The following is a 26,215-nucleotide window of genomic DNA, read 5'->3' as shown; positions in this document are numbered from 1 at the left end:
GAGCCAGAGAGACAAGAGAAGGTCCGTGATCCGAATTCGTGGTCGTTGAGGCAAATCCAAGGGTCGATAACAAAACTCCGTGAGCGTGGAATCCAAACGTGAGACAGTGGCGTGGTCGAGAAGAAACGAAGCGTGGTCGGTAACAGGTAGTCGAGACATGAAACTAACGCTGGAAAATTGGGCTACGAAAGGCACACAATAATCTGGCAACATGACTGTGGCAGAGCGTGGTTTAAATAGGTAAGGAGGATGATTGGAGATAACGCACAGGTGTGTTGAGAGCGGAAGGTGAGGTGGCAAGAAGCAAGGGGTGGTTGGGAACGTGGAGCAGGAGTGCTTATATGATCATGGCAGAGCTGTAGCTTGACGGGTTGTGACACAGATTAGATGACACATTGGACGCATTGGATGGCGCTGCCTGGTTCAGCACACTAGACCTTTCTAATGGACACTGGCAGGTGGAAGTTGCAGAGGAGGATAGAGAAAAGACGGCTTTTACAATGGGACAGGGCTTATATCAGTGAAGAAAAGGCAAGCAGTGAACGGTACAGGTTCACGGGGGCCTGAATCCTATTCCAGAAGATTGAGGAGGAGACGCTGCTTTTTTCCGAGCTCCGCCAGACTGACCAATTTTTCAACTTTTTTGTCCCCTTACGAAGAGTGAACATATAACAAATAAGTATTTTATACTATCTTATAATATATTCACTTAAAACCCGTGTTATATTGTTGAGTTTTAATTGTTTTGCAGCACACCACTTTTAACCGGCATTAGTATCGCTAGCCCATTAGCCCGGCTATTACAAGTCTGTTTATGCTCCTCGCGTCCTAGACTCGCCTAGCAGCCTAGCAGAGCTGGAGCAGCGGTCCTCTCTGACAACATCTCCAGGACACTACGAACCATCCGACTGGCGATAACTCATACCTTAGATTCTTTAGATATTAGCCACAATACAACTCCTTACAACCATACTAATAGACGCACACACATAGCTTGTCCTATAGAAATTGTGTCTGTTCCCCGAATAGTGAGAAAAAATAATAAATTCGTTAAATCCAGCCGAAACAATCTGGTAACCATTAAACCAGAAAAAGGCTAAATAAGTAATTGAAATCTACCTCTAAAGTTTGGACTTCTCAACATTAGATCCCTTGCGCCTAAAGCACTTATTGTTAATGAAATTATCTCGGATTATTGCCTTGAAGCACTTTGCCTCACTGAACCTGGCTTAAACCAAATGAATATATTGGTCTGAATGAGTCTACTCCATCAGGATATTTTTATAATCATGAGCCCCGTCTAACTGGTCGCGGTGGTGGTGTCACCACTATCTACAATAATGTACTCACTGTTACTCAGAAAATAAGGCCCAGGTTTAACTTATTTGAAGTGCTCATCATTAATGTTGCACTCAATGAAATACATAATAATCCCTTGCTATATTTTACAATGGCCACCGTGTACAGACTCCCAGGGCCATATTTTGATTTTCTTAAAGAATTTGGACATCTGCTTTCAGACCTACTGGTTAACTCTGACAAAGTGTTGATAGTAGGAGACTTCATTCTAACATTCATGAAGATGATGCTAACGACACTTTACCCTTCGCATTTATGGACTTACTAAATTCCTTTGAGGTTAAACAAAATATAAATGGAGCAACTCATACGCTGTAATCATACGCTAGATTTAATTATATCCCATGGTATAAATGTCTCTAATATAGAGATTTACCTCAAAATGATGATATCACAGATCATCACCTCCTGATATATACTCTACCCGTAGAACAGATTAGCTGTGTCTCCCCACGTTATCGATTTGTTAGAAATATGAATCCGACTACTGAAGACAGATTCACAAGTAATCTGCTGGATCTGTCCCAATTTCTTATTAGACCCCTAAATGCAGACGATCTAGATGAAGTGACTAGCAGCATGGCCACTATTTTTACCAATAGATTAGACACTGTTGCTCCCATCAGATTAAAAAAAGTTAGAGATAAAACACTTGCACCTTGGTACAATAGTCATACTCGCGCCCTAAAGAGAGCAACCCGTAACCTTGAGCGAAAATGGAGAAAAACTAAATTAGAAGTTTTTCGAATTGCGTTTAAAGACAGTATGTGCAGCTATAGACAGGCTCTAAAAACTGCTAGGACTGAGCATCTTAGCCAACTGATAGCAAGAAACCAAAACAATCCCAAGTTCTTATTCAGTACAGTGGCTTGCCTAACATGCCTGCAGAGAGTATTCCACAACATTTTAGTAGTGAAGACTTTATGGACTTCTTTAATGAAAAAATCGATAGCATCAGAAAGAAAATAACGGAGGTTCAACCTCTAATAGCATCTCATAATCTAGTTCAGCCTAAAGTTTTACATTTAGCTTTTTAGTGCTTTACAGGTATAGGACAGGAAGAGCTATATAAACTTATCACCTCAGCTAAATGAACAACGTGCCTGTTAGACCCAATCCCAACCAGATTTTTAAAAGAAGTAATGCATACGGTTGGAGAGCCACTTTCAAACATTAATAATTCCTCATTATATCTAGGTCACGTCCCTAATCCTTTCAAGTTGGCAGTTATTAAGCCTCTTCTTAAAAAAATCTAATTTGGACGCGAATGAAATAACAAATTATAGACCGATTTCAAACCTCCCCTTTATATCAAAAATATTAGAAAAAATAGTATCAGCTCAAATATGCACATTCTTGCAAGAAAACAACATCCTTAAAGAATTTCAGTCAGGTTTTAGGCCCCATCATAGTACAGAAACTGCACTAGTTAAGATTGCAAACGACTTGTTTTTAGCTTCGGACCAAGGCTGCATCTCAATACTAGTCTTGCTTGATCTTAGTGCTGCATTCGACACTATAGATCATAATATTCTCATAGATCGCTTACAAAACATAGGTATTCAGAGACAGGCATTATAATGGTTTAGATCATACCTGTCTGATCGATACCATTTTGTAGATCTAAATGGAGAACTGTCTGATGTAATGCCAGTGAAATATGGGGTCCCACAAGGGTCAGTTTTAGGACCTCTGCTGTTCTCAATATACATGCTTCCCTTGGGTAACATCATTAGAAGACATGGGATTAGTTCCCATTGTTATGCTGATGATACCCAATTATATATATCAACAAAACCAGACAAAATACCTAAGTTGTCTAGATTAACCGAGTGTGTCCAGGACATAAAAGATTGGATGACCAATAACTTTCTTTTACTAAACTCAGACAAGACAGAGATATTACTCATTGGCCCAAAAACCAGCACACAACAGCTTTCACAATTTAGCTTGCGTTTAGTAGGATGACTGTTACTACTAGCTTAACAGTAAAAGACCAGGGGCCTCATGTACAAAGACTTGCGTTGAATTCATACTAAAACATTGCGTACTTTATTACGTCCCCAGGTCTAGGGTCCCAGGGCGTAGTAAATAATAAAATCTTAAACAAAAAATTTTGTCTTTGTTTTTATTTTTTATTTTTTTCACACACACACCGGAAGCTCTTGGCTTCAGGGTTGGGCCAAGGCCAAAACAATAAACAAAAACCCTGCCCTATCTCCTCCCAGAAACTAACTAAACTACAAAGAAAACTAAACCAAAAACACAGGGCTAAACTATCTCCCTAACTAAACATTCAAAAACAGGAGAAAACGGGTCTAACTAAAAATGGCACCCAACCCCTACTGCTTCCATAAAAGAAATGTATATACTAAGAAAAAGGACTATTTACAATATTTACAACACAATACAATTAACATAAACAAAAGAGAACAAAAACTCACACCACACACGACCACAAACACTGGCGCGACCCAACAGTTCTACATTCGTAACACAAGCACAAGCCAACATTCCAAACAACACCACCGCGCGCTTCTGGCTTTCGTCTGCGACCTTAAAAAGACGCGCAGGTCCAAAGACGGCCAATCCTGGCGCACGTCACAGCACGTTCAATCAGGGCGGGGTCACCTGCAAAAAAGGGAGAGCAAGAGAGAGAAAGAAAAAGAGCACACGTGCACGCCGCCACAAGCATCCGCGCCTCTACACCTACATGCCACACACAACGAACAAAGCACAACAGACAAAGCTGTGAATGTGCGTATGCAGTAAAAAAATCTGATGTATAAAGCACGGCGTACGCGGAATCCCACGCATATTCTCTTTGTACATCTGAATTAACGTGAAATTGAGCGCATGTGCACGAGCGCAAAACCCCTCCCTGCCTCCTCCTCCGTATAAATATGGTAATGACTCCACTTTGGCAAAACCAAATGATAAAGCAATGGCAAAAACAAGCAAGAAGAGAAACTTCACAGAATGTGAATTGGAGGTGCTCCTATTGGAGGTAGACCAGATATAAACTGTTATTTGCAAGTTTGTCCTCCGGAATTAATAACAAAATAAAATAAAAAATTTGCTGGAATAATATCTTTAAATACATCACTCACCAAGAAGCCACCCATCGCGCACCCTTGGGAGAGCCTCATCCCAACCATGCTGTTTGTAAGGATAAATGAATCATGGGTTGACCCAGGCCACCTTGCCACAATTTGTTAGGCGCATTTGAGCATCACATATTATTTGCACATTTATTAATTGGAAATGTTTCTGATTCACGTATGCAAATTCATCTTCAGATGGCGCCTTTATGTAGTCGATTGCTCCGATTACATTAGGAAAACCGGCGATCGCTGCAAATTGCGCTTTAATGTTTGGCTGGTCAACTGCATGGTATGGAAACCCTATATGGGCTACCTGCTAGACATTCAATTCAATTCAATTAAATTTTATTTGTATAGCGCTTTTAACAATTTACATCATCACAAAGCAGCTTTACACAATCAAAAGAACTAAGTTTGTATGAAATGTGAATGTGTATGAATCAAAATGATATGATTGTCCCTGATTGTCCCTGATGAGCAAGCCTAGGACGACGGCGACAGTGGCAAGGAAAAACTCCCTGAGATGGTAATAGGAAGAAACCTTGAGAGGAACCAGACTCTACAGGGAACCCATCCTCATCTGGGTGAAAACAGATAGCAGGGATTGATGTGCATAATAATATGCGAGACTGAAAGTTCAATATAAGAGGAGATGTGTAAGATTAAAGTCCAGTTTGTTCCTGGAGGCTCAGGTAGACTGTGAAAAATTTCAGTCCTGAACTATTGAGCGACTGAAGTCACAGGTCCTCAGAGAACAGCTGTCTGCATCAGTCGAGGACAGGTAGCTCGAAAGAGAGATAGGTAGAGGAAAAAGGAGAGAGGGAGAGAGAGAGAGGAGAGAGCAGAAAAGGAGAGAGCAAAGAGATGGAGAAATAACAGTTAGGTATGGTCACAGTCGAACAATGTAAAAAGTGAATGTATATTTAGTGCAGTGTGCAAGCAGAGACTTCGGCAGGACTAACTATGACAGCATAACTAAAAGGGAGAGCCAGAAGGAAACACAAACATGAGGGCTTCCAGAGATGTAAGGCAACCAATCACCTCACCGTCAACAAACCTGAGTGATCAATGAGAGTGGGGAAGACAGCATCCAAACATACCAGTTCACCTAATACTCTACGTCCATGAGTCCCCCAGATCTGCTCCTTTACCTAAGGCTAATTTATTTATAAAAATGCTTGGCTAAATAAATAGGTTTTTAGCCTGGACTTAAACACTGAGACTGTGTCTGAGTCCCGAACACTATTTGGAAGACTATTCCATAACTTTGGGGCTTTGTAAGAAAAAGCTCTGCCCCCTGCTGTAGTTTTAATAATACGCGGTACTGACAAGCAGCCTGCATCCTTTGATCGAAGTAGGCGTGGCGGATTGTAAGACACTAGCAGTTCACTCAGATACTGCGGCGCGAGACCATTTAATGCTTTATACGTCAAGAGTAGTATTTTAAAATCGATGCGAAATTTCACAGGAAGCCAATGCAATGTAGATAAGATAGGGGTGATGTGCTCATATCTTCTGGTTCGAGTGAGGACTCTCGCTGCTGCATTCTGGACTAATTGAAGCTTGTTTAAGCACCTAGTTGAACAACCAGACAGTAAGGCGTTACAATAATCCAACCTAGACGTGATAAAAGCATGAACTAGTTTTTCTGCATCGTTTAGTGACAATATATTTCTTATCTTGGCAATATTTCTGAGGTGAAAGAATGCTATCCTGGTAATATTATCTACATGTGCTTCAAATGAAAGGCTTGAATCTATAATCACACCGAGGTCTTTTACTGTTGCACTTGATGGAACAGAAAGGCCATTTAAAGTCACAGTGTGATCAGAAAGCTTACTTCTAGCTGCTTGTGGTCCTATGACTAGAACTTCTGTCTTATCAGGATTAAGCAGAAGGAAATTAATTAACATCCAATCTCTTATGTCCTGCACACATTGCTCAACTTTAGTAAGCTGGTTTTTCTCATCTGGTTTTGCTGAAACGTATACTTGTGTGTCATCAGCATAACAATGAAAACTAATACCATGTTTACGAATTATGTTGCCTAGAGGAAGCATGTAAAGGGAAAAAAGCAGTGGGCCTAAAACAGAACCCTGTGGAACACCAAACTCAACTTGAGAACATGAGGAATGGTCACCATCTAAATCTACAAACTGATAACGATCAGTCAAATAGGATCTGAGCCATAAGAGGGCCGTTCCCTTAATTCCTACTACATTTTCTAATCTGTAAAGGAGAATATTATGATCAATAGTGTCAAAAGCTGCACTGAGGTCGAGTAACACAAGTATAGTGACACAACCCTGATCAGAGGCCACTAGGAGGTCATTTACTACTTTAACGAGTGCTGTCTCTGTGCTGTGATGAGACCTAAATCCTGACTGATACAATTCATGTATGCTATTCCTATGTAGATATGAACATAGCTGTTGTGATACTACCTTTTCCAGAATTAAACGGGAGATATAACGGGAGGTTTGTTATCGGCCGGTAATTGGAAAGCTGACAGGGGTCAAGGTCAGGTTTTTTAATTAGTGGTTTAATAACTGCTAATTTAAGGGATTAAGGAACATACCCACTGCTGAGTGAACAGTTAATTACTTTTAACAGGGGTTCTGTTATTGCTGGAACTATCTGCTTGAGAAAATGTGTCGGTATCGGATCTAATTCACAGGTTGACGATTTTGAAGAGGAGATGAGTGAAATTAGTTCACTCGCTTCAAGGGGAGTAAAGTATTCTAGGTTCTGATGTGATGTGATTAATTTATCATCTGTATCACTTAAATTGTCTGGTTTTAAAGCCTGAATTTTTTGCCTAATATTTATGATTTTGTTATTGAAAAAGTTCATGAAATCCTCACTACTGTATGTTGTTGTTGTGGAGATTTCTGCAGTGGTCTTGTTTTTAGTTAATTTAGCTATGGTATTAAATAAAAATCTAGGATTATTTTTGTTATTTTCTATAAGAGTGGAGAGATACATTGACCTAGCAGCACTGAGAGCTCTTCTATAGTTCAGGATGCTCTCCTTCCATGCTATTTGGAAAACTAACAATTTAGTTTGACGCCATTTGCGTTCTAATTTCCGAGCGGTTTGTTTTAGAGTGCGTGTGTGATCGTTATACCAAGGAGCAAGTTTCTTATCTCTAATCATTTTTCTTTTAACTGGAGCTACATTATCTAAGCTATGACGAAGTGTTGACTCTAGATATTCGGTCGCTCGATCGAGTTCTGTGAAATCAGATGGCGATCCAATCAAAGTTGATAACTCTGGAAAATTATCGATAAAGCTCTGTGTGGTTTTTGATGTGAATGTACGTTTAAGGCGATAGCGCGATGCTGTGCGTACATTATTACTATGAGATACTTTAATCGAGACAAGACAGTGATCTGATATAACTTCAGACTGTGGAATTGTAATTCTGTTTCTTATACTCAATCCGAAGGATAATATTAAGTCCAAAGTGTGACCTGCTTTATGAGTGGGTCCTACTACACACTGATTTACTCCTACTGAGTCCAGTATGGACATAAATGCTGCTCTCAGAGAGTCTTCTGGATTCTCAAAATGAATATTAAAATCTCCAGCAATTAACGCTTTGTCTACAGAAACGACAAGGTTTGAAAGGAAATCTGCAAATTCACAGAGAAATTTAGAGTACGGCCCTGGAGGTCTGTAAATGATGATTAGCGGAATCGTCTGAGCTGACTTTATGTTACTAAAGAGAATTTCAAATGCATTAAATTTAAATCTGTGTTTTTGTACGATAGCCAGATTAACGTTGTAAATAACTGCGACGCCTCCTCCTCTACCAGTTAACCGAGGCTGGTGTATGTAGCTGTATCCAGGAGGACTAGCTTCATTTAGAGCTACATACTCGTCCTGTTTAATCCAGGTTTCAGTTAAACATAATATATCAAACTCCTGGTCTGTGATAGTTTCGTTAATAATAACTGCTTTAGATGCGAGAGATCTAATATTTAACAGTCCCAGCTTCAGATCAGAGGTGCCGGCTGCGCATTCAGTATGATCTGAGTTTGTAATATCTATGTTAATTAAATTATTAAAACAGACTGTCTGTGTCTTTCTAAATTTGTTTTTAGCTCGGGGAACAGACACAGTCTCATTACAGTGAACCTTGAGTGACGACTCTATGCAGCTAGCAGACGGTTGGTTTAGCCTGTCTGTCTGCTCCCTGGCCTGGGCTCTGGATTGTCACCGATTAACTAGGCCTTTTCTGAGACTATGAGCTATACTGCAAGAAATGAGAGCAGCACCTTCCCGAGTGGGATGGACACCGTCCCGCCCTAACAGGCCAGCTTTGCCCTCAAAGGTCTTCCAATTATCTATGAAGCCCACGTTGTTTTCGGAGCACCACCTGGACATCCAGCGGTTCAGCGACCATAACCTGCTGTAAGTTATGTCACCACGTCTCATTGGGATGGGACCAGAGCATACTACTCCATCGGACATCGCCTTCGCTAATTTAAACACCTCTATAAAGTTATTCTTACTAACCTCTGACTGACGAAGGCGTATATCGTTAGCTCCAGCATGTACTACTATCTTGGAGAACCTATGCTGTCCTAGAGCCCTAAGATTACCTGCTATGTCCGGTGCTCTGGCTCCCGGGATACACCTAACCACTGCCGCTGGTGCCCCTAAATTCAATTCAATTCAATTTTATTTGTATAGCGCTTTTAGCAATTTTCATTGCCGCAAAGCAGCTTTACACAGTCAAAAGAATTATTTAAGTTTGTATGAAATGTGAATTTGTATGAATCAAAAATGGTCAGTTTGTCCCTGGTGAGCAAGCCGAGGGCGACAGTGGCAAGGAAAAACTCCCTGAGATGGTAATAGGAAGAAACCTTGAGAGAAACCAGACTCAACAGGGAACCCATCCTCATTTGGGTGCAACAGAAAGCAGTAAATGATCTGCATTTATACAGTGTGTAGGGTGGGAGGCAGTTCAGCTATAATAGCTGATGTTAATTGATGTTAATATGGAGTCCAGGTAGTTATTGAAGACCCAGGTAGACTTGTAAGAAGAAAACAGAGAAACAGTTGCCAACACCAGTCAAGGCCAGAACCGTCTTCTAGGTAGAGAGAACCATCCCCAGACACCAGACGCATCCCAGAGAGACACACGGGGCATCCATGTGACGAGATCTTCAGCCAGAAGCGGGGCACCAGGATGGGTCAGACAGGTCCGGAGGGCAGAGGGAGTCTGGATCACTGGCAGCTCAGGAACGACATGTGTAGCTCGACAGAGAGAGAGAAAGAGTGAAAGGGGGAGACAGGAGGAGAGAAGAAAGAGAAAAAGGGGGGGGAGAGAAGAAGAGGAGAGATGGCAGTTAGGTATGGTCACAGTCACACAATGTATAATGTGAATGTATATTAACTGTAGAGTGCAAGCAGAGACTCCGGCAGGACTAACTATGACAGCATAACTAAAAGGGAGAGCCAGAAGGAAACACAGACATGAGGGCTTCCTGACATGTAAAGCAAACAATCACCTCACCGTCAGCAAACCTGAGTGATCAATGAGAGTAAGGAAGACAGCATCCAAACATACCAGTTCACCATAATACTCTACGTCCATGAGTCCCCCAGATCTGCTCCTTTACCTATGGCAAATCTATTTATAAAAATGCTTGGCTAAATAAATAGGTTTTTAGCCTGGACGTAAACACTGAGACTGTGTCTGAGTCCCGAACACTATTTGGAAACTTATTCCATAATTTTGGGGCTTTGTAAGAAAAAGCTCTGCCCCCAGCTGTATTTTTCATAATACGCGGTACTGACAAGCAGCCTGCATCCTTTGATCGAAGTAGGCGTGGCGGATCATAAGACACTAGCAGTTCGCTCAGGTACTGCGGCGCGAGACCATTTAATGCTTTATATGTCAAGAGTAGTATTTTAAAATCAATGCGAAATTTCACAGGGAGCCAATGGAGTGAAGATAAGATAGGGGTAATGTGCTCATATCTTCTGGTTCTAGTGAGGACTCTCGCTGCTGCATTCTGGACTAGCTGAAGCTTATTTATGCATCTAGCTGAACAACCAGACAGTAAGGCATTACAATAGTCCAACCTAGAGGGGATAAAAGCATGAACTAGTTTTTCTGCGTCGTTTAGCGACAATAAATTTCTTATCCTGGCAATATTTCTGAGGTGAAAGAATGCTATCCTGGAAATATTATCTACATGTGCTTCAAATGAAAGGCTGGAATCAATGATCACACCAAGGTCTTTCACTGTTGCATTTGATGGAACAGAAAGGCCATCTAAAGTTACGGTGTGATCTAAAATTTTACTCCTAGCTGTATGCGGTCCTATGACTAGAACTTCTGTCTTATCCGGATTTAGCAGAAGGAAGTTAATTAGCATCCAATTTCTTATGTCCTGTACACATTGCTCAATTTTAGTAAGCTGTTTTTTCTCATCAGGTCTAGCTAATTTCACGTGCCTCATTATAGAGTCTCCTATAACCAGAGCTCTTTCAGGTTTCTCAGCGGGTGCATCACTGAGAAGAGCAAACCTGTTGGACACATGAAGCGCAGAAGAGGTGTGCTCCGGTGGGCTAGCATTAGCGTTAGCTATGGCTGAACGAGTATGCCGCCGAGTCGTCACCCACTCGCCCCGCTGTGAGGGCTCTAATGCTCAGGGGCTGGTTATCTCCGCCTGCGGGACCCAGACTGTCCGCTACGGGAATAACGCTGCTCTCACACTCTCTAACCCTCTCTAAAGTCTGGATGCGCTCCTCTAACGCTGATATCTTCTCCGTCAGAGTGCTCACTAACACACACCTATCACAAATAAAATTACCACTAACGACGGAGGAAGAATGTCTAAACATCCTGCACTCTACACACTGAACAAGCTGAATATTAGACATGATAACGTACCTGATTAGTTATTTGGTGATGGATTCTGCTTGTTGTTCTCAGATGATACGCGCGTTCTCCGAAAAAGCGCAAAAAGCAAACAAACAAAAAAAGGCAAAAATCCAGTAGTATTAAAGCCTGAAAATTAGTTAATGTTGTTATTTAGAATAAACAAGAAAAGGTAATGTAATCTAAACCCTGATACAAACAAACGAGGAACTTTCGCGGGAACAATACGAAAAACAGGAAGCTACGTCACAGGAAGTCTGCGTCCCAGTGCCCGACATGCGGATGATCCCGTCCCATATAGCTGGCATTGCACGGCTCAAAGACGACTGGCTTATCCCCCGAGCGGTCTGCCAGTTCCCTTTGGAAAGACAACGTCCTCTATTAAGGCCAACACTGCCATTGCCATAGACTAAGGGTTGTATACATTTGCAAATGCTTTTATATGTTCTAAATCAAATAATTGGTAGAAAAATATTGTGTTAATTAACCTATTTTATCAATTATAAATTAATAGCAATGTATTTCACGTGTTGGTGCGATACATTGTAGTGTGCAATTTAACATAATTGCCTTTTGGAGTCGCCAATGGAAATAAAACAAACACACACAAGAAATACACGTACGCCAGACATGAAGTTGGAGTGGAATAACGCACATTCTCACGTTAATTTCACTGTTAATAAATCCGACCGTGAGCGTGAAAACTGGCGTAAGCAAAGTTTTTGTGCGTACGCAGCGTTGATACATGAGGCCCCTGAGCTTGATATTAGACAGTAACTTGTCCTTTGAAAATCATATTTCGAATATCACAAAAACAGCCTTTTTCCATCTTAGAAATATTGCTAAACTTAGAAGCATCTTATCCGTATCTAATGCAGAAAAGCTAGTTCGTGCATTCATGACCTCCAGACTGGACTATTGTAATGCATTACTAGGTGGTTGTCCTGCATCCTCAATAAACAAGCTAGTCAGTCCTCAGTTAGTCCAAAATGCAGCCGCCAGGGTTCTCACTAGATGCAGAAAATATGTTCATATAACCCCAATATTATTATCCCTGCACTGGCTACCTGTTCAGTTGAGAATTAATTACAAAATAGTATTACTTACATACAAGGCTTTAAATGGTTTAGCTCCCACATACCTAACCAGTCTTCTGATACGCTATAATCCACCACGCTCCTTAAGATCACAAAACTCTGGACTTCTTTTCAAATTCAAATTTTATTTGTCACATACACAAACATACACAGTACGAAATGTAGTGAAATGCATTATTCGACTGCCATTGACCCTAAAAGAGAATTTAAGTTTACAAATAAGAGATAAATATAAATAAAAAGAATACGATAGAAATTAAATAGAAAAATTTAATTAAACTAGGAAAATATAGAACTAAAAATAAAAAAACATGATGTGCATAAAAATAGAAATATACTGTACATAGAAATATGATGTGCATAAAAATAGAAATATACTGTACAAATTAAAATATACTGTACTGGGTGTGCAAATATGCAAAGAACAAAGTGTCTTTGTGCAGAGGTTATTAAAGTGACTTTGTGCACTGGTCCAGGATGTAAACGTAAACATGTAGTGTAGTTGTGAAGGTAGGTGTGCAAAGTTATTAAAGTGTCTTTGTGCAATGGTCCAGGATGTGAATGTACAACATGTAGTGTAGATATGAAGGAAGGTGAGCGTGTAATTGTCCATAGTGTTCATGGATGTAAAGGGATTGATAGATTTGATCAATTATGAAGAGATTGTGTTAGTTCGTGGTTGTGGTTGAGAGACCTTATCGCCTGCGGGAAGAAGCTCCTCCTCAGTCTCTCTGTGTTGGCCTTCAAGGAGCGGAATCGCTTTCCAGACCGCAACAGAGTAAACAGTCCGTTATTGGGGTGGCTGAGGTCCTTCACGATCTTCCTGGCCTTGGTCCAGCACCGCTTGCTGTAGATCGAGTGCAGGTCAGGGAGCTCGATGCGGATGATGCGCTCAGCTGATCGCACCACCCTCTGTAGAGCTCGCCTGTCCTGCATGGTGCTGTTCCCGAACCAGGTTGTGATATTTCCCGTCAGGATGCTCTCTATGGTGCAGGAGTAGAAATTCCTGAGCACCTTGGAGGGCAGTCTAAAGTCTCTCAAGCGTCTGAGGTGGTAGAGACGCTGCCGGGCCTTTTTTACCACGGTGTTGATATGACAGGACCATGCCAGGTCCTGCGTGATGTGAACACCGAGGTATCTGAAGCTGTCCACTCTCTCCACTGGGCTCCTGTTGATGACGGGGGTCTGGTAGTTCCTCACCTGCTTTGTACTGAAGTCCACTATCAGCTCCTTTGTCTTACTGACGTTCAGGAGGAGATTGTTCCTCTGGCACCAGTTCTCCAGATTTCCAACCTCCTCCAGGTAGGCCGTCTCATCGTTGTTCGTGATCAGGCCCACCACAACAGTGTCGTCAGCAAACTTGATGATGGTGGTGGAGCTGGTAGTAGCCACGCAGTCGTGGGTGTACAGAGAGTACAGCAGGGGGCTCAGAACACAACCCTGGGGGGCTCCAGTGCTGAGAGTGAGGGAGGCTGAGACATGTCCGCCCATCCTTACTGCCTGTGGTCTGCCAGTCAGAAAATTGGAGATCCACTGACACATTGATGAGCTGAGTCCCAGGTGCTCCAGCTTGGTGGTAAGTGTGGAGGGAATTATGGTATTAAATGCAGAACTGTAGTCGATGAAGAGCATGGGCATGCTCTTGGGCATGAGCATGGGCATGAGCATGGGTTAAATGGGCTAAAGCTAGATTTAAACATAAATTAAGGGAGGCAACTATAATAAAAGCAAAGGGACAAATGGAACAAGCCCTGTTGGCAGCCCATAATTTGGAAACTGCATGTTCACCCCTCCAAATAAGCAATGTTTTAGTTGTAGATAAAAGCCTGGTTCGAGAACCCACTAATGAGGTAGTATGCTCTCCACAGGTGCAACTGTCGAAGTCTATGGTAACACCTCAGATCCCAGGAAAAATCGTCAACAGAACCAAGGTAGTTACTGCCGAAATACATGAATCCGCTCCAAATACTTTAAGACAACAGCTAGACTCTACAATTAATCCAATTATAATTAAACCGGTAACACGCAGTAATGTTAGTGTGCTTATGGAACCCGACATCTTTTCTTTACAGGGCGAGTCAATTCAGGAGGCGACGAGACAGGAGAGGGTAGAAGTGATGAATGGGCCCACAAAAAGGAATACCACATCCTTGAGAAAAGCCCGGTCTGAATCTTCCCTTTCCCTTCCGTCTCCGCCTCTCTTTGCATTGACTCCCCTCAGTAGACGACCTAGTGAGGATTTTGAGTCCTCAGTTAAAAACAAACAAACGTCTACTTTGCGGGTTCCTAACAGACACATTAACACTAATAGAAAGATCTCAGACTGGTCACTAGAAGTAACAAAACCCATTCTATTTATTGGTGATTCAAATCTATCTAGAATCCCATATTATTCGGATGAGTCTGTACAAATAGACAGCTTCCCGGGAGCCAATTTTATGCACATTGCAAAAGTCTTACAAAAACTAGACCCAAATCCCAACACACAGAAAGTGATTTTGTCGCTTGGTATTAACAACAGGGACCAAAAGTTTGAATGTACCACTAAAAAACAATTGCAAGAACTGTGGAGAGTTGCTGCCTTCACCTTCCCCAATGCCACTATCTACACCCCACTAGTCAATTTTTCAGATCTTTTACCGCAACATCAACAGGAAAATCTTAAAAAGTTGAACGCGTTTTTATCAACACATGTGAATCATTTACAGGAATTGCACCCACTTCGGTTCAGGGTAGACCCTAGGGACCCAGTACACTGGACTAGGGACACAGCGCTGGCACTCTTCCTTTATTGGCTAGACCAGTTAAACTTTTGAATTTGGTGAAGTGCAATGCGGAAGACACTAGACGGCACACCAATATTGTTAATCTTTCTAAAACTTTTTATCTTACAGAGGCACAAGAGCGGCTACTTAACAAAGGTCTCACCTTCATTCCGACACCGCGGGTCACCAACTTGGGGGAGCTGAGGGGAGATGTCCATGCCTATAACAGACAATAAAAAATTCGTGACTATTTTCAATACACTAACGGGATAGCACAGGTAAAATTCACGGATAAATCTAAATGGGAATCACAGATAGAACATATCAGTTCACCCATTAAAAGATTAATACAACACAACAATAAACTCATTAATGGACTCACACACTCACACAATACTCAATTAGATAATTTAACTCCTGCTGAACGCAGAGCCCTGATAGAATTGAAAAACAACTCGGATATAGTAATAAAACCGGCAGACAAGGGCTCTGCCATAGTCATTATGGACAAACAACAATATCTTCTAGAAGCTCATAGACAATTACAAAACAGTAATCACTACGTACCACTCACACATTCATTACAATACCACACTCAAACATTGGTTATACCCATCTTGCAGAACCTCAAACGGAAGGGATACATCAATACTAAACAGTTTAATTTTCTTACAGGGCCCAAATCCACCTAGGCCACGAAAATTTTATCTCTTACCTAAAATACATAAAGATCCAAAGGCATGGACGGTCCCCTCCGAGGTCCCACAGGGACGTCCCATTGTGTCGGATTGTGGGAGTGAGACCTACAACATAGCACAGTATATTGATCATTTTCTCAATCCTATCTCTACACTCCATGACAGTTACTTGAAGGATACATATGACTTCATCAATAAAATAAAAAATGAAATCCTACCTCACTCTGCCTTTCTCTTTACAATAGACATAGTCAGCTTATACACAAACATTCACACAACAACAGGTTTGGCAGCAGTTACAAGATGTCTGGACAAATTTCCAGACCCAAACCGGTCGGATACAGAACTCTTACAACTTTTAGAAATAAACTTAACCAAAAATGATTTTACATTTGACTCTTCCACTTATTTACAGGTGCAGGGTACGGCAATGGGAAAGAAATTTGCACCAGCTTACGCAAATATCTATATGGCAGAATGGGAAGAGACTTTATTCCCAAAATGCCCCCATCTACCCGCGGTTTATTATCGCTATTTGGATGACATCTTTGGAGTCTGGCTGCATGGCAAACAACATTTTGATAATTTCATTGATTTGGCCAACACACATCATGAGCACATTAAAGTTAAAGCGACCATAGATCCATCGCAGATCGATTTCTTGGACACCACAGTCTTCACAACCTCATTAACAAATAATCATAAAACATTACACACTAAGGTCTTCTTTAAACCCACTGATTCACATGCACTACTACATAAAACCAGTTTTCACCCTAAACATACCTTTAAAGGGATCATAAAATCACAAATTATTCGCTTTTTCAGGATTTGTTCATTTTCTCAACACTTTCATGAAGCAACACAGGTATTATTTAAAGCTCTCAGAACGCGAGGTTATACTAGGAGATTCCTCAGGTCTATCAAAACAGACACCATCTGGGAACTTACAAACCATTCAAAACCATTGCAGCCAGACCCCAAGGATGTCATCCCCATGGTTACAACATTTTCACGAGCTTCTACAACTTTAAATAGGAAGATCAAGGAACAATTTCACAAAACACAACAGGTACACTTACCACTTCAATCAATAAAAGTCATCTCGGCCTATCGTAGAAATAGGAACATTGGAGATTTTCTGGTTAAAGCTGATCTAACATCTGGACAGCGAAAACCACTCTCCGTGTTAGGAAAACACTTTAAACCACTTAAATACCTATGCACGAGTAAAACATACTACCCCATTGTACACACACTAAATCTAAAAACTCAAAACGTGGTATACATTATAACTTGCGAACACTGTCAAACAAAATACATCGGTGAAACCAGATACACTTTATTACAACGGCTCAAACAACACATTTATACAATTCAGAAAGGCACGCTCAATACACCTCTTACAATACATTTTAGACTGGTGGGAGTGCAGAACCTCAGGATCTCAGGACTAGAAGCCAATTTATTGTGGAGTTTTAACCAGAGGAGAAAAAGGGAGGCCCATTGGATAAAAGAATTAGGGACAGAATATCCTCGGGGTTTTAACATCAAATTCGAACATGGGTTGATTGATTGATTAATATGATGAGATGGTAGTGGGGATATGATGGGGTACAGAGTGTACACACTCAGTTAATGGGGTACTGTTCGTTTCATTTTACTACTTTCTTTTCCAAAACAGAGAAAATAAATATTATTATTATTATTTATTATTGTTTTTTTTCCTTTTTGATTTAACATTGATTATGTGATTGAGAATCCTTGCTCATATTTCATTGCCAATAAAGAGACCATCTTCTTATTTTTAAAAAAAAAAAAAAAAAAAATTTGTCTAATGTTCACATTGTTTGCTGTGATTTTGAGCATGCTTTACATTTTATGTCTTTGTTTGATTTAATGGTAAAATTAAAACAATCACAAATAACATTTTGTGCACTTTTGAAAATAGCATGATGTATACACTTTTGAGCACTTACATACATAATATATATAAATTTTAAGTTATAAATAATAACAAAAACTTAAAATAAAGATTATTCACCTTACCCGTTTGTTTCCCTTTCCCTTCCTCTTCCCTTCCCCCCCCCCCCTTTTTTTTCCCCTTTTAAAGCAGATTTATAGTTTGCTCTTGTGGTGACTTGTGGTGGTGTTGACTCACATGTGAAAAATGTCATTTCTATTCTTATTGCATGAATTTCTTTATAAATAGCACTTATATTAGCACTTTTATCTTATTTCCTGACCCCCACCCCAACCCCTAACCCTAACCCTAGCGCTTATAATAATCACACTTACCTTCAACCCTAGCCCTAACCCTCACCCATACCCCTAACCCTAACCTCTAACCCTTATAATAATCACACTTACCTTCAACCCTAGCCCTAACCCTCACCCATACCCCTAACCCATACCTCTAACCCTAACACCTACCCCAACCCCTAACCTTAACCTCAACCCTAACCCCAGCACTTATATTTCATTATAAATTATAATATTTATTTTCAGATATCAACCTCCAACCCTAACCTCTACCCCAATCCCTAGCCCTAGCCCTAACCATAACCCTCACTTTACTGAACCCTAATGTTAACCCCTTTTATTCCTCCCTTTTTAGAATTCAACCATAATCTTCAGAAACGGCCTTCACTTATCTTGCTTATATATCCTACTAGATCCTGAGATCCTAGGTTGAAAACCAGCACACTACTGTAACGGAAATTCAGTGGGGTGTAGATCTTTAGGTTTTAACTTTCTTATATTTTCTTATTGTTGGTCTTTTAAACAAGATATAGGGTCTTTTTGTATACTTACAATTTATACACACAGATGTACCCTTAGTTTTATCTTCATTTTTATCTTTATTTTAGCTTATTTTATTATTTAATTAATCTCAAGTTGCTGGTCCACAATTTTCTTTTATCAGTCCTTTTTTGAGTGAGGTGAGTTTAATCCCTCAGTGTTTTTGACTTTTATTTTATTATCATATTATTATTATCATCTTTTTGAAAAAGAATAAAATTTCTCACAGATTTATTGCCGGTCCTACCTATTACCAAAACTAATCTAAATAGAAATGTATAGTTGGCTCGTGCCCAGAAGTGTATACACACACACACACTCATATATTGTTTTAATTTCCCCTAACCTAACCCTAACCCTAGGGTTAAGGGTTGTAATTCCCAGAATTTTAAAATCTACAAAAGGGGGTAAGGCTTTTTCATATTTAGCTCCAAAGCTTTGGAATAGCCTCCCAGACAGTGTTCGGGGCTCAGACACAGTTTCCCAGTTTAAAAGTAGACTCAAGACACATCTCTTTAATCTGGCTCACGTGTAACTCATCCCATAACTTCGTACATCTATTCTGAATGGCAACTACGCTAATTCTCTCCATCTGTTCTGTACTTTTCTACCTATCCCGAGGCATCTGGAGATTGTACCAGCTTCAGTGGACAAAAACCAACCCTGCGAGGATCCTGAGGCATCCAGAGAAGGACCAGCTCCAGCTGGATTCTGCTTTATGATGGTTGGAGCTACACATCCTGCTCCTGTGCTCCCAGTGATCCAGACCCCATCTGCCCTCTGACTCATCCCTATGCTAAACTGAACTTCATGTTAATTTAAAGAATTTCTGTTATATTGTACTTTCAGGTGCATAACACACATGATGTTATATCATCTCTATCTGTTATCACCCAAATGAGGATGGGTTCCCTGTTGTCAATTTGTATCCCCTGCCTAATCAGTCAGCACAGACAGTAGCACATTGACAAAAAATACTGTTTTGGGGAATTCTGGAATGTAAATAAACTTCCTGTGCTAATGTTAACCATTGAACTTTGTTAGCATTAGCCACGGTCTGTCTGCATTATTGTCTGCATTAAATTAACTAAGAACTTACTTAATGCGCTTTTCATACAAATAAGTTAAGCGATATAACACTCTTATATGAGCATTAGTTTATCTCTGAAGCCAAACTGTAAATTACAGAGTACTGAAGCCCCCCACACCTCCTTATCTAGTGGTGGAAACAGGTAAATAAATAAATAGGGCTTGAAAATGAAATCTTGACACGCCTTTCTGGCAGGAGGGGGGTGGGGGATCACGCCATCCATAGGGCAGCCGCATGCCATTCGCACGCCATTCACACAGCCGTGGCTATTTGACGTGGCTCCCTCTGTAGATAGACTTGTGGTTTGCTTTTTTTAGTGTGTCTTGCATACACTGCCACCGTTTGCCTTTCTGTACAAAAATTAACAATACAGCCAGTTTTATCTCTGTCAGAGTTTTATTGACTCTCCTGCTGTCATCTCCTTTGTGATATATGATGCACTGAAACTTCTATCCATTCATGTAGCCCACTGATTACAGAGTTATGCAAAAGATCAGTTCCTCACTCGCCTATAATGTGTCATCAATAAGCTGTGCTTTTATGCAAACACTGCATTTTTCCAAAGTACATGGTGCCTCTTCAAAAAAAGACAAGAACTCAAAAAGAACTATATACTGTACATTCTTTAAATAAACAAGGTAGGTTGAGTTTTCTTGAGTACTATTGCAGACTGAGGAAAAAACTTGGAACTGGAATACTAAAACATGATTTAATTTTTATCCCTTTAGGCAGCTCTGGGCTCCAGTACGATAGTAAGGGTGGCAGGGGTATGGTGTATTAAAAGGTGGTTCTAATGTATGTGGCACCTTGGGTTAAAGAAGGGGAACAAACTTTGGCCTTAACCTTTTTACTTAACTGTTTTTAGACAGTTGTACCAACAAAATAAATGAGCTTTACAACTATTAAAAAATTTTCAATGACATTTAAACAAGCAACATGGCAAAGCAAGGGTAAACATACAGTAGGCCTACTTAAGTTTGCTTACGGGGGAGTTGTCGGATATCATGAAGATTTCTGCCTAAGGGCCTCACCAATAGATGGCTGAGCTGGGCCAGCAAACCATGTCTGTTAAAACTGCGTTAAAGGACCGGCAGGTGCCACTGCCTACACGGACATTTTGCCACTCCATCACTGTGAACACCCGTCAGCCAAGTTCCCCTCTGCCAGCTGGGCATTTCCTCTGGACTAGCATGTGCACACCCTTTTTTTTTTTATAAATTTAGTCGTGTCCGATTCTTTTTTCCCGATTTTCGCCCCAATCTAGTCATGTCCAATTCCCTTCCCGTCACACTAGGGGGGGCTCCCACATTAAGCAAGATACAAGGGGCCCACAACTTCTTAATTTCATTCCCTTTTTTTATAATTACTGGTAAAACTACTGTAAGATTTCGCCTCATGTCTGTGGTGTCACCCGGGTCAAAGATCGTGCAATAGATAAGTCAAGGGCAAGGAGTTACATAAATATAAGATGAACTTAGGCCTGGGTAAAGTTTGGCCTTTCTGGGGCATTAAAATGTGCAATCCCTCAGGGTAACTAGCTAGCTGACCATAGAGCTCTCGGTCGAGTCTCTTTTTCCCTGGAAGTCAAGTTCACCACAGTGGTAAACCTCAGGATTTACAGTGGGTCTAGCCACTTAAACCAGCCAAGTGGAGAGAGCTCTCAGTCATTTTCTTTTCCCGAGTTTACCCCAGTATGAAGTCAGCTGACCAGAAAGCAGCAGAGTTTTGGCTGGGTGGAGACTTTTGTGTTTATTAGATAGTGGAATTGGTAACTGTTGCAAACCGTATGCAGACTGAGGTGCAGACTTTTTAATTTTCCATTGAAATTCACCAGTATGCTGGGGACAATCTCAATCAGTGCCCCCTAAATTCTTAAATGTAGAAGACATTTCTGATTCCACCATTTCTATTTCTATTTGATGGCTTTGCAATTCCCAGCAAGTTTGTGGGCGGAGCTTCTGGGCTGACACTGAAGTGGGGGGTAGAGGATTGTATTTCTTTGGCTGTTAGGTTAAAATTGTAACAATATTTCTCCAGGATTGATTACTCCAGGATCAATTACTGGTTAAGTAACATTAACAGCATACTTGGCGTATAGAAAAGAATCTTAGAACTAGCCCCTTTAAAACCCTGCAATGTTTCCAGCATTACGCCAGATGGTGAGGCAGTTGCTCGTAAATATTGATTACTGTTGCTGCTGAATTGTTGTGGTGTTGCAACTATAAATTTAGTATGATATATATTTAGTAAAAACCAATTTAACTGAAGAAAATATTATGTAATGTGTTTTTAATGTTTTATTTGTTTAAACAAAAAGCAAACATTACACACAGGAATTAATCACAGAGAGAGAGAGAGAGAGAGAGAGAGAGAGAGAGAGCGCACAGCTATCGGTCTTTGGGTGGGTCTCGGTTCCTGCGCCTTGTATGGTATCTAAAAAGAAACAGAGGCCAGAGTTATAAACATGAAAAAAAAAAAAAACTGCACAGTGTCATTTACCAGAGACATGGATTTAGACTGAATTACAAAAAAAAAAAAAAAAAATCCGTATATAGACACACTGACAGTTGTAGTAAGATAAAGTATGCAGTGATATGATAAAGTATTTCTTTATTGACACATATATATGATATAAAAAATAATAATAACAATATTAATAAAATAAAAAAATTTGGAGTCAGTGTGGTGATATGTTAATTGCCACCCACAGGAATTGCGATACATCAAAGAATCAATCCCCACCCTTTCCCCCAAAAAAAACCTTCGGAAAAAATCTTCGGAAAATCCATTTCTGGTGCTAGAACTTTTTCCTCAATGTGCCAAGACATAAAAAAGCATTGAACCTTATGAACATAAATAAGAATAAAGTCCAACTCACTGTCCGACTGGGTACCAGCGGTGCTTTGTAGTGTAAAACATCTTGGCAAGCTCCTCTACTGCTGGGGTCTTTTGGTTCTTTAAAACATCCTTATGGAGCTGAGACTTCAACACTAGATCATGTGTTTCTGTAGAATCAAGTGTAGCATCTGTACTTGGAATGGGCTGTAGAGCAAACCCAAGAAACAATATTTTTTTATTTATTGGACAAAAACATCACACAAAATGTACAAAAGGTCAAGAATATAAAATCTGAAATGTTTTAAAGTCTACATTAATAACACAACCACATTTACTGTACACCACCACGCAGAATTAGACACGAAACACTTAAGACAACACTTTCAGCCTTAATCCAAGAGGTTTGGAAAAAAAAAAAAAAAAAAAGTGACATTAACCATACAGGAATTACAGCCATTTTCATACACACACACACTCACATTGGGGCCCATAAATGATAGAACAAACTAACAATTACAATTCTAAGAACTGCCTTTATAACAGCAGAATGAAAATAAACAGCAGTGAGACAGTTACACTGGCAGCCATACAACCTTACGCCATAACACTGCCTCGGCTGTGTCTGACAGATGATGTGCTTTGGATTCTGAGCTGGTTCTTTCCTTCTTCATAGTTATCTTTTTCCATCATTTTAAGTTCATCTTGGTTTCGTCAGTGTTGTCAGTTTTCTGTCTAATCTGGCCTTGAGCGTAACCAGCTTGTTGTGAAGCATCCGTATTTACATTCATTGTGCCTTTTATCTGCTTTAAAAAGATTTTCCGAGGGAAAAATCACACACCTGCCCATGCAACTGCTGGTCAGTCATTCGTTCCTTTAGTTATGAGCCAACAAAGTTTGTGTTTCTGTAAAATGGCTGTAATTCCTAAATAGTTACATTTCAAATGAACTGTGGTGGTGTACAAATGCCAAAATATTTACTACTGTATTAGTGTATATACACATGAGAACACACACGTTATACAGCCTTTTTGTGTCATGCCCACCTTTGTCAGCTCATAGGCAACGTCTGGAGCAGGGTGAAAACACACTATGGTTTTACCATCACGTGCCACAGCGAGGTCCACGACCCTAGATCAGAAAGAACAGTAGAGTAACATAAAAAACTATTAATTACTCGTTAGTGCACACTGAATTAGGACTGGGTGCGAGGTCGACCACAGTGGGTACATTAGCATCTCGCCTAAAGGGTCTTTTGTGTACTTACCCGTTGTTATCAGGAGCAGTTAAATGTTGTCCTGATGCTGAACGAAACGCCCGGGCTGCACAAACAGACAAACAAAAAGAATCAACTACTATGGACTGCTCATAACTGCAGTAACACTTTAAAACACAAAACATTAGGTCCTCTACATATGAACATTCGAGTTATGAACTTTCGAAGGTACAAACAAGCGTTCAAGCATGGTCAATCACGGAGGTTAAGTCACATGTCCGGCATACATTGTCTCGTGTGTGCAGCGTGCATTCCTGGATGTCCGGAAGTGAGCATGAAAGCAGCGGCAATCAAGATGGAGACAAAAATGAAAATAATTGAGAGAATTGAACAAAGTAAAAAGGTGGCAGACATCAGTCGTTCTTTTAACATGTTCAACTATTTGCACGATCCTAAGGAACTGGGATAAGATCACAGAACGTTTTTATTCCCTGTACAGACATTTGTGTTGTTCGAGCTTTTGGAACGGAACTTATTCCTATGCTGGAAATTACTGCCACACAACAAAAAGTAAATAAACAGAAAATTAATCCACAGGTTATACACAGTGGGGACCACATGTATTGGGACAGGGAGATAGTATTGGTGTGAGTGAAATGAGATCAGGGTGTGAGACTAAAGTGTCGACCTTCAGACGACTTTTTTTTTAATGTTTAATACAAACATTGCATTAACAGTCTAGAAACTAGCCAGGCTCAAAAGTAATCAGACAGCTGCTCGATTAGCAGCATGACAGACAGTTGTGGCGCTTCTTACTTATTTCATGACAAATTAAGAATATAAAAGCTCTGGGGTTGATTCAGCATTTGGTAGCATTAGGATTAAAAAAAAAAAAATTCCCTTCAGAGAGAAAGCAGAAACATCACAAGGACAAATAACTGTAGCTACTGTAGCCTTTTGAGCCTGTAATGAAGGGACTTTAAAACTCAGTGTTCTCTCTGAAGCCGTGTTTAAATCTGCATTTATTTAATCCGTTTATTAAAGAAGTGGTTTAACTCTGGGTAGTTTGGTAGACTGGTTCTCTCACTAACTAGTCGTCCAAACTAACCCACAGTAAATACAGCTCTTTAACAACCATTATACACACACACACACAGCAGCACTCTCACCTCCGCCCTGCAGTGTGTGTGTGCTCCCGTTACAGGACGCCCGTGTGACTGTGAGAGACACACAGGTTAACCGCCTCCACGCAGCCATGTTTCCTCGCACGCATACGCCGAGCTTCGACGAGAACGGAACTTAAAAAACAGTACTTCCGGTGTACTGAGTCTAGACGGCGTTATGAAAAAGCGCCGGGTTAAGATTAAACACGCATGCGCAGGAGTTCACGCATGCGCTCTTCAGACATTCTGCTTAAAATAGGAGCGAAATATCTAACGGGGCTCGAAGAGACGTTTAGTGATTGGTGCGCCTCTTCTTCTTCTTCCTTGTGGAAAACGAATAGGTGCATTACCGCCACCACCTGGTGAAGAATGTGGGTCAGGAGTTTGTTCTCTGCACTACTCCTTTTATTAAAAATAATAATGATGATTTAAAAAGATTTAAAAAGCTTTAAAAAGCTTCTCATGTTCTGTATGAATAATTTCCTTAGTTATCATCAAGCCATCAAACTCTGGACAAATTGGTGAAGATACCAATATATCTTCATCGACTGAAACTGTCTTTGTTAACTTCATTGGGAACAATAATGCCAAGTCTTCACTGAACCTCGCACATAATGCAAAAAAAGGGGGAAAAAAATAAATATCGTAAAAAATCTTTCCACTTTCCACTTAACTTGACCTTTCACTGCCGTAAACTAGTTTTTAAGTCAAGCTTCTAGATGTATGTGCAAGTAAGGCTGCATTCAGTTCCAGTGTTCACATGTCAAAAATCTTTATATGCTGAGGCAAATTCCTTGCAAAATATTAGTTCTTAAGGCGAAAATTCATATGGGAGGGCATTCATATACAGAGGATCTTCTTCTTCTTTTGGATGCTCCCATCAGGGGTCGCCAAAGTGTTCCATTTGTCTCCATCTAACTCTGTCTTCCACATCTTCCCTTGTCACTCCAATGTCCTGCATGTCCTCCTTTACCACATCCATAAACCTCCTCTTGGGCCTTCTCCGTCTGCCTGACAGTCTCATCCCTAACATTCTTCTCCCTTTTCCCCCTACACTGCACATGTCCAAACCATCCAAATCTGGCCTCTTTAACTTTGTCCCCAAACCGTCCTACCTGCACTGACTCTATAATATACTCATTCCTAACCTTGTCTATTCTTGTCCCTCCCAAAACAATTGCAGAATCT

General features: G+C 40.5%; 1 protein-coding gene across 1 annotated transcript in view; it reads right to left on the bottom strand.

The window, feature by feature from the left end:
- mrpl42 (mitochondrial ribosomal protein L42) overlaps window positions 1–25,198 on the bottom strand; it is a 152,276-nt gene extending 127,078 nt beyond the window's left edge. The window contains exons 1-5 of the mRNA XM_053508317.1: window positions 25,034–25,198; window positions 23,916–23,970; window positions 23,695–23,779; window positions 22,692–22,855; window positions 22,170–22,246 (exon numbers count right to left, since the gene is read on the bottom strand). Of these exons, the coding sequence (XP_053364292.1) occupies window positions 22,201–22,246; window positions 22,692–22,855; window positions 23,695–23,779; window positions 23,916–23,970; window positions 25,034–25,121 (438 nt within the window). The 5' untranslated portion in view covers window positions 25,122–25,198 and the 3' untranslated portion in view covers window positions 22,170–22,200. The remainder of the gene's footprint in view (window positions 1–22,169; window positions 22,247–22,691; window positions 22,856–23,694; window positions 23,780–23,915; window positions 23,971–25,033) is intronic.
- Window positions 25,199–26,215: the final 1,017 nt, after the last annotated feature.

This window comes from Clarias gariepinus, chromosome 12 (assembly GCF_024256425.1).
Source record: "Clarias gariepinus isolate MV-2021 ecotype Netherlands chromosome 12, CGAR_prim_01v2, whole genome shotgun sequence".
Taxonomy (NCBI): Eukaryota; Metazoa; Chordata; class Actinopteri; order Siluriformes; family Clariidae; genus Clarias; species Clarias gariepinus.
The sequence above is the reverse complement of the archived record's forward strand: the minus strand, read 5'-3'. Positions and strand labels throughout refer to the sequence as shown.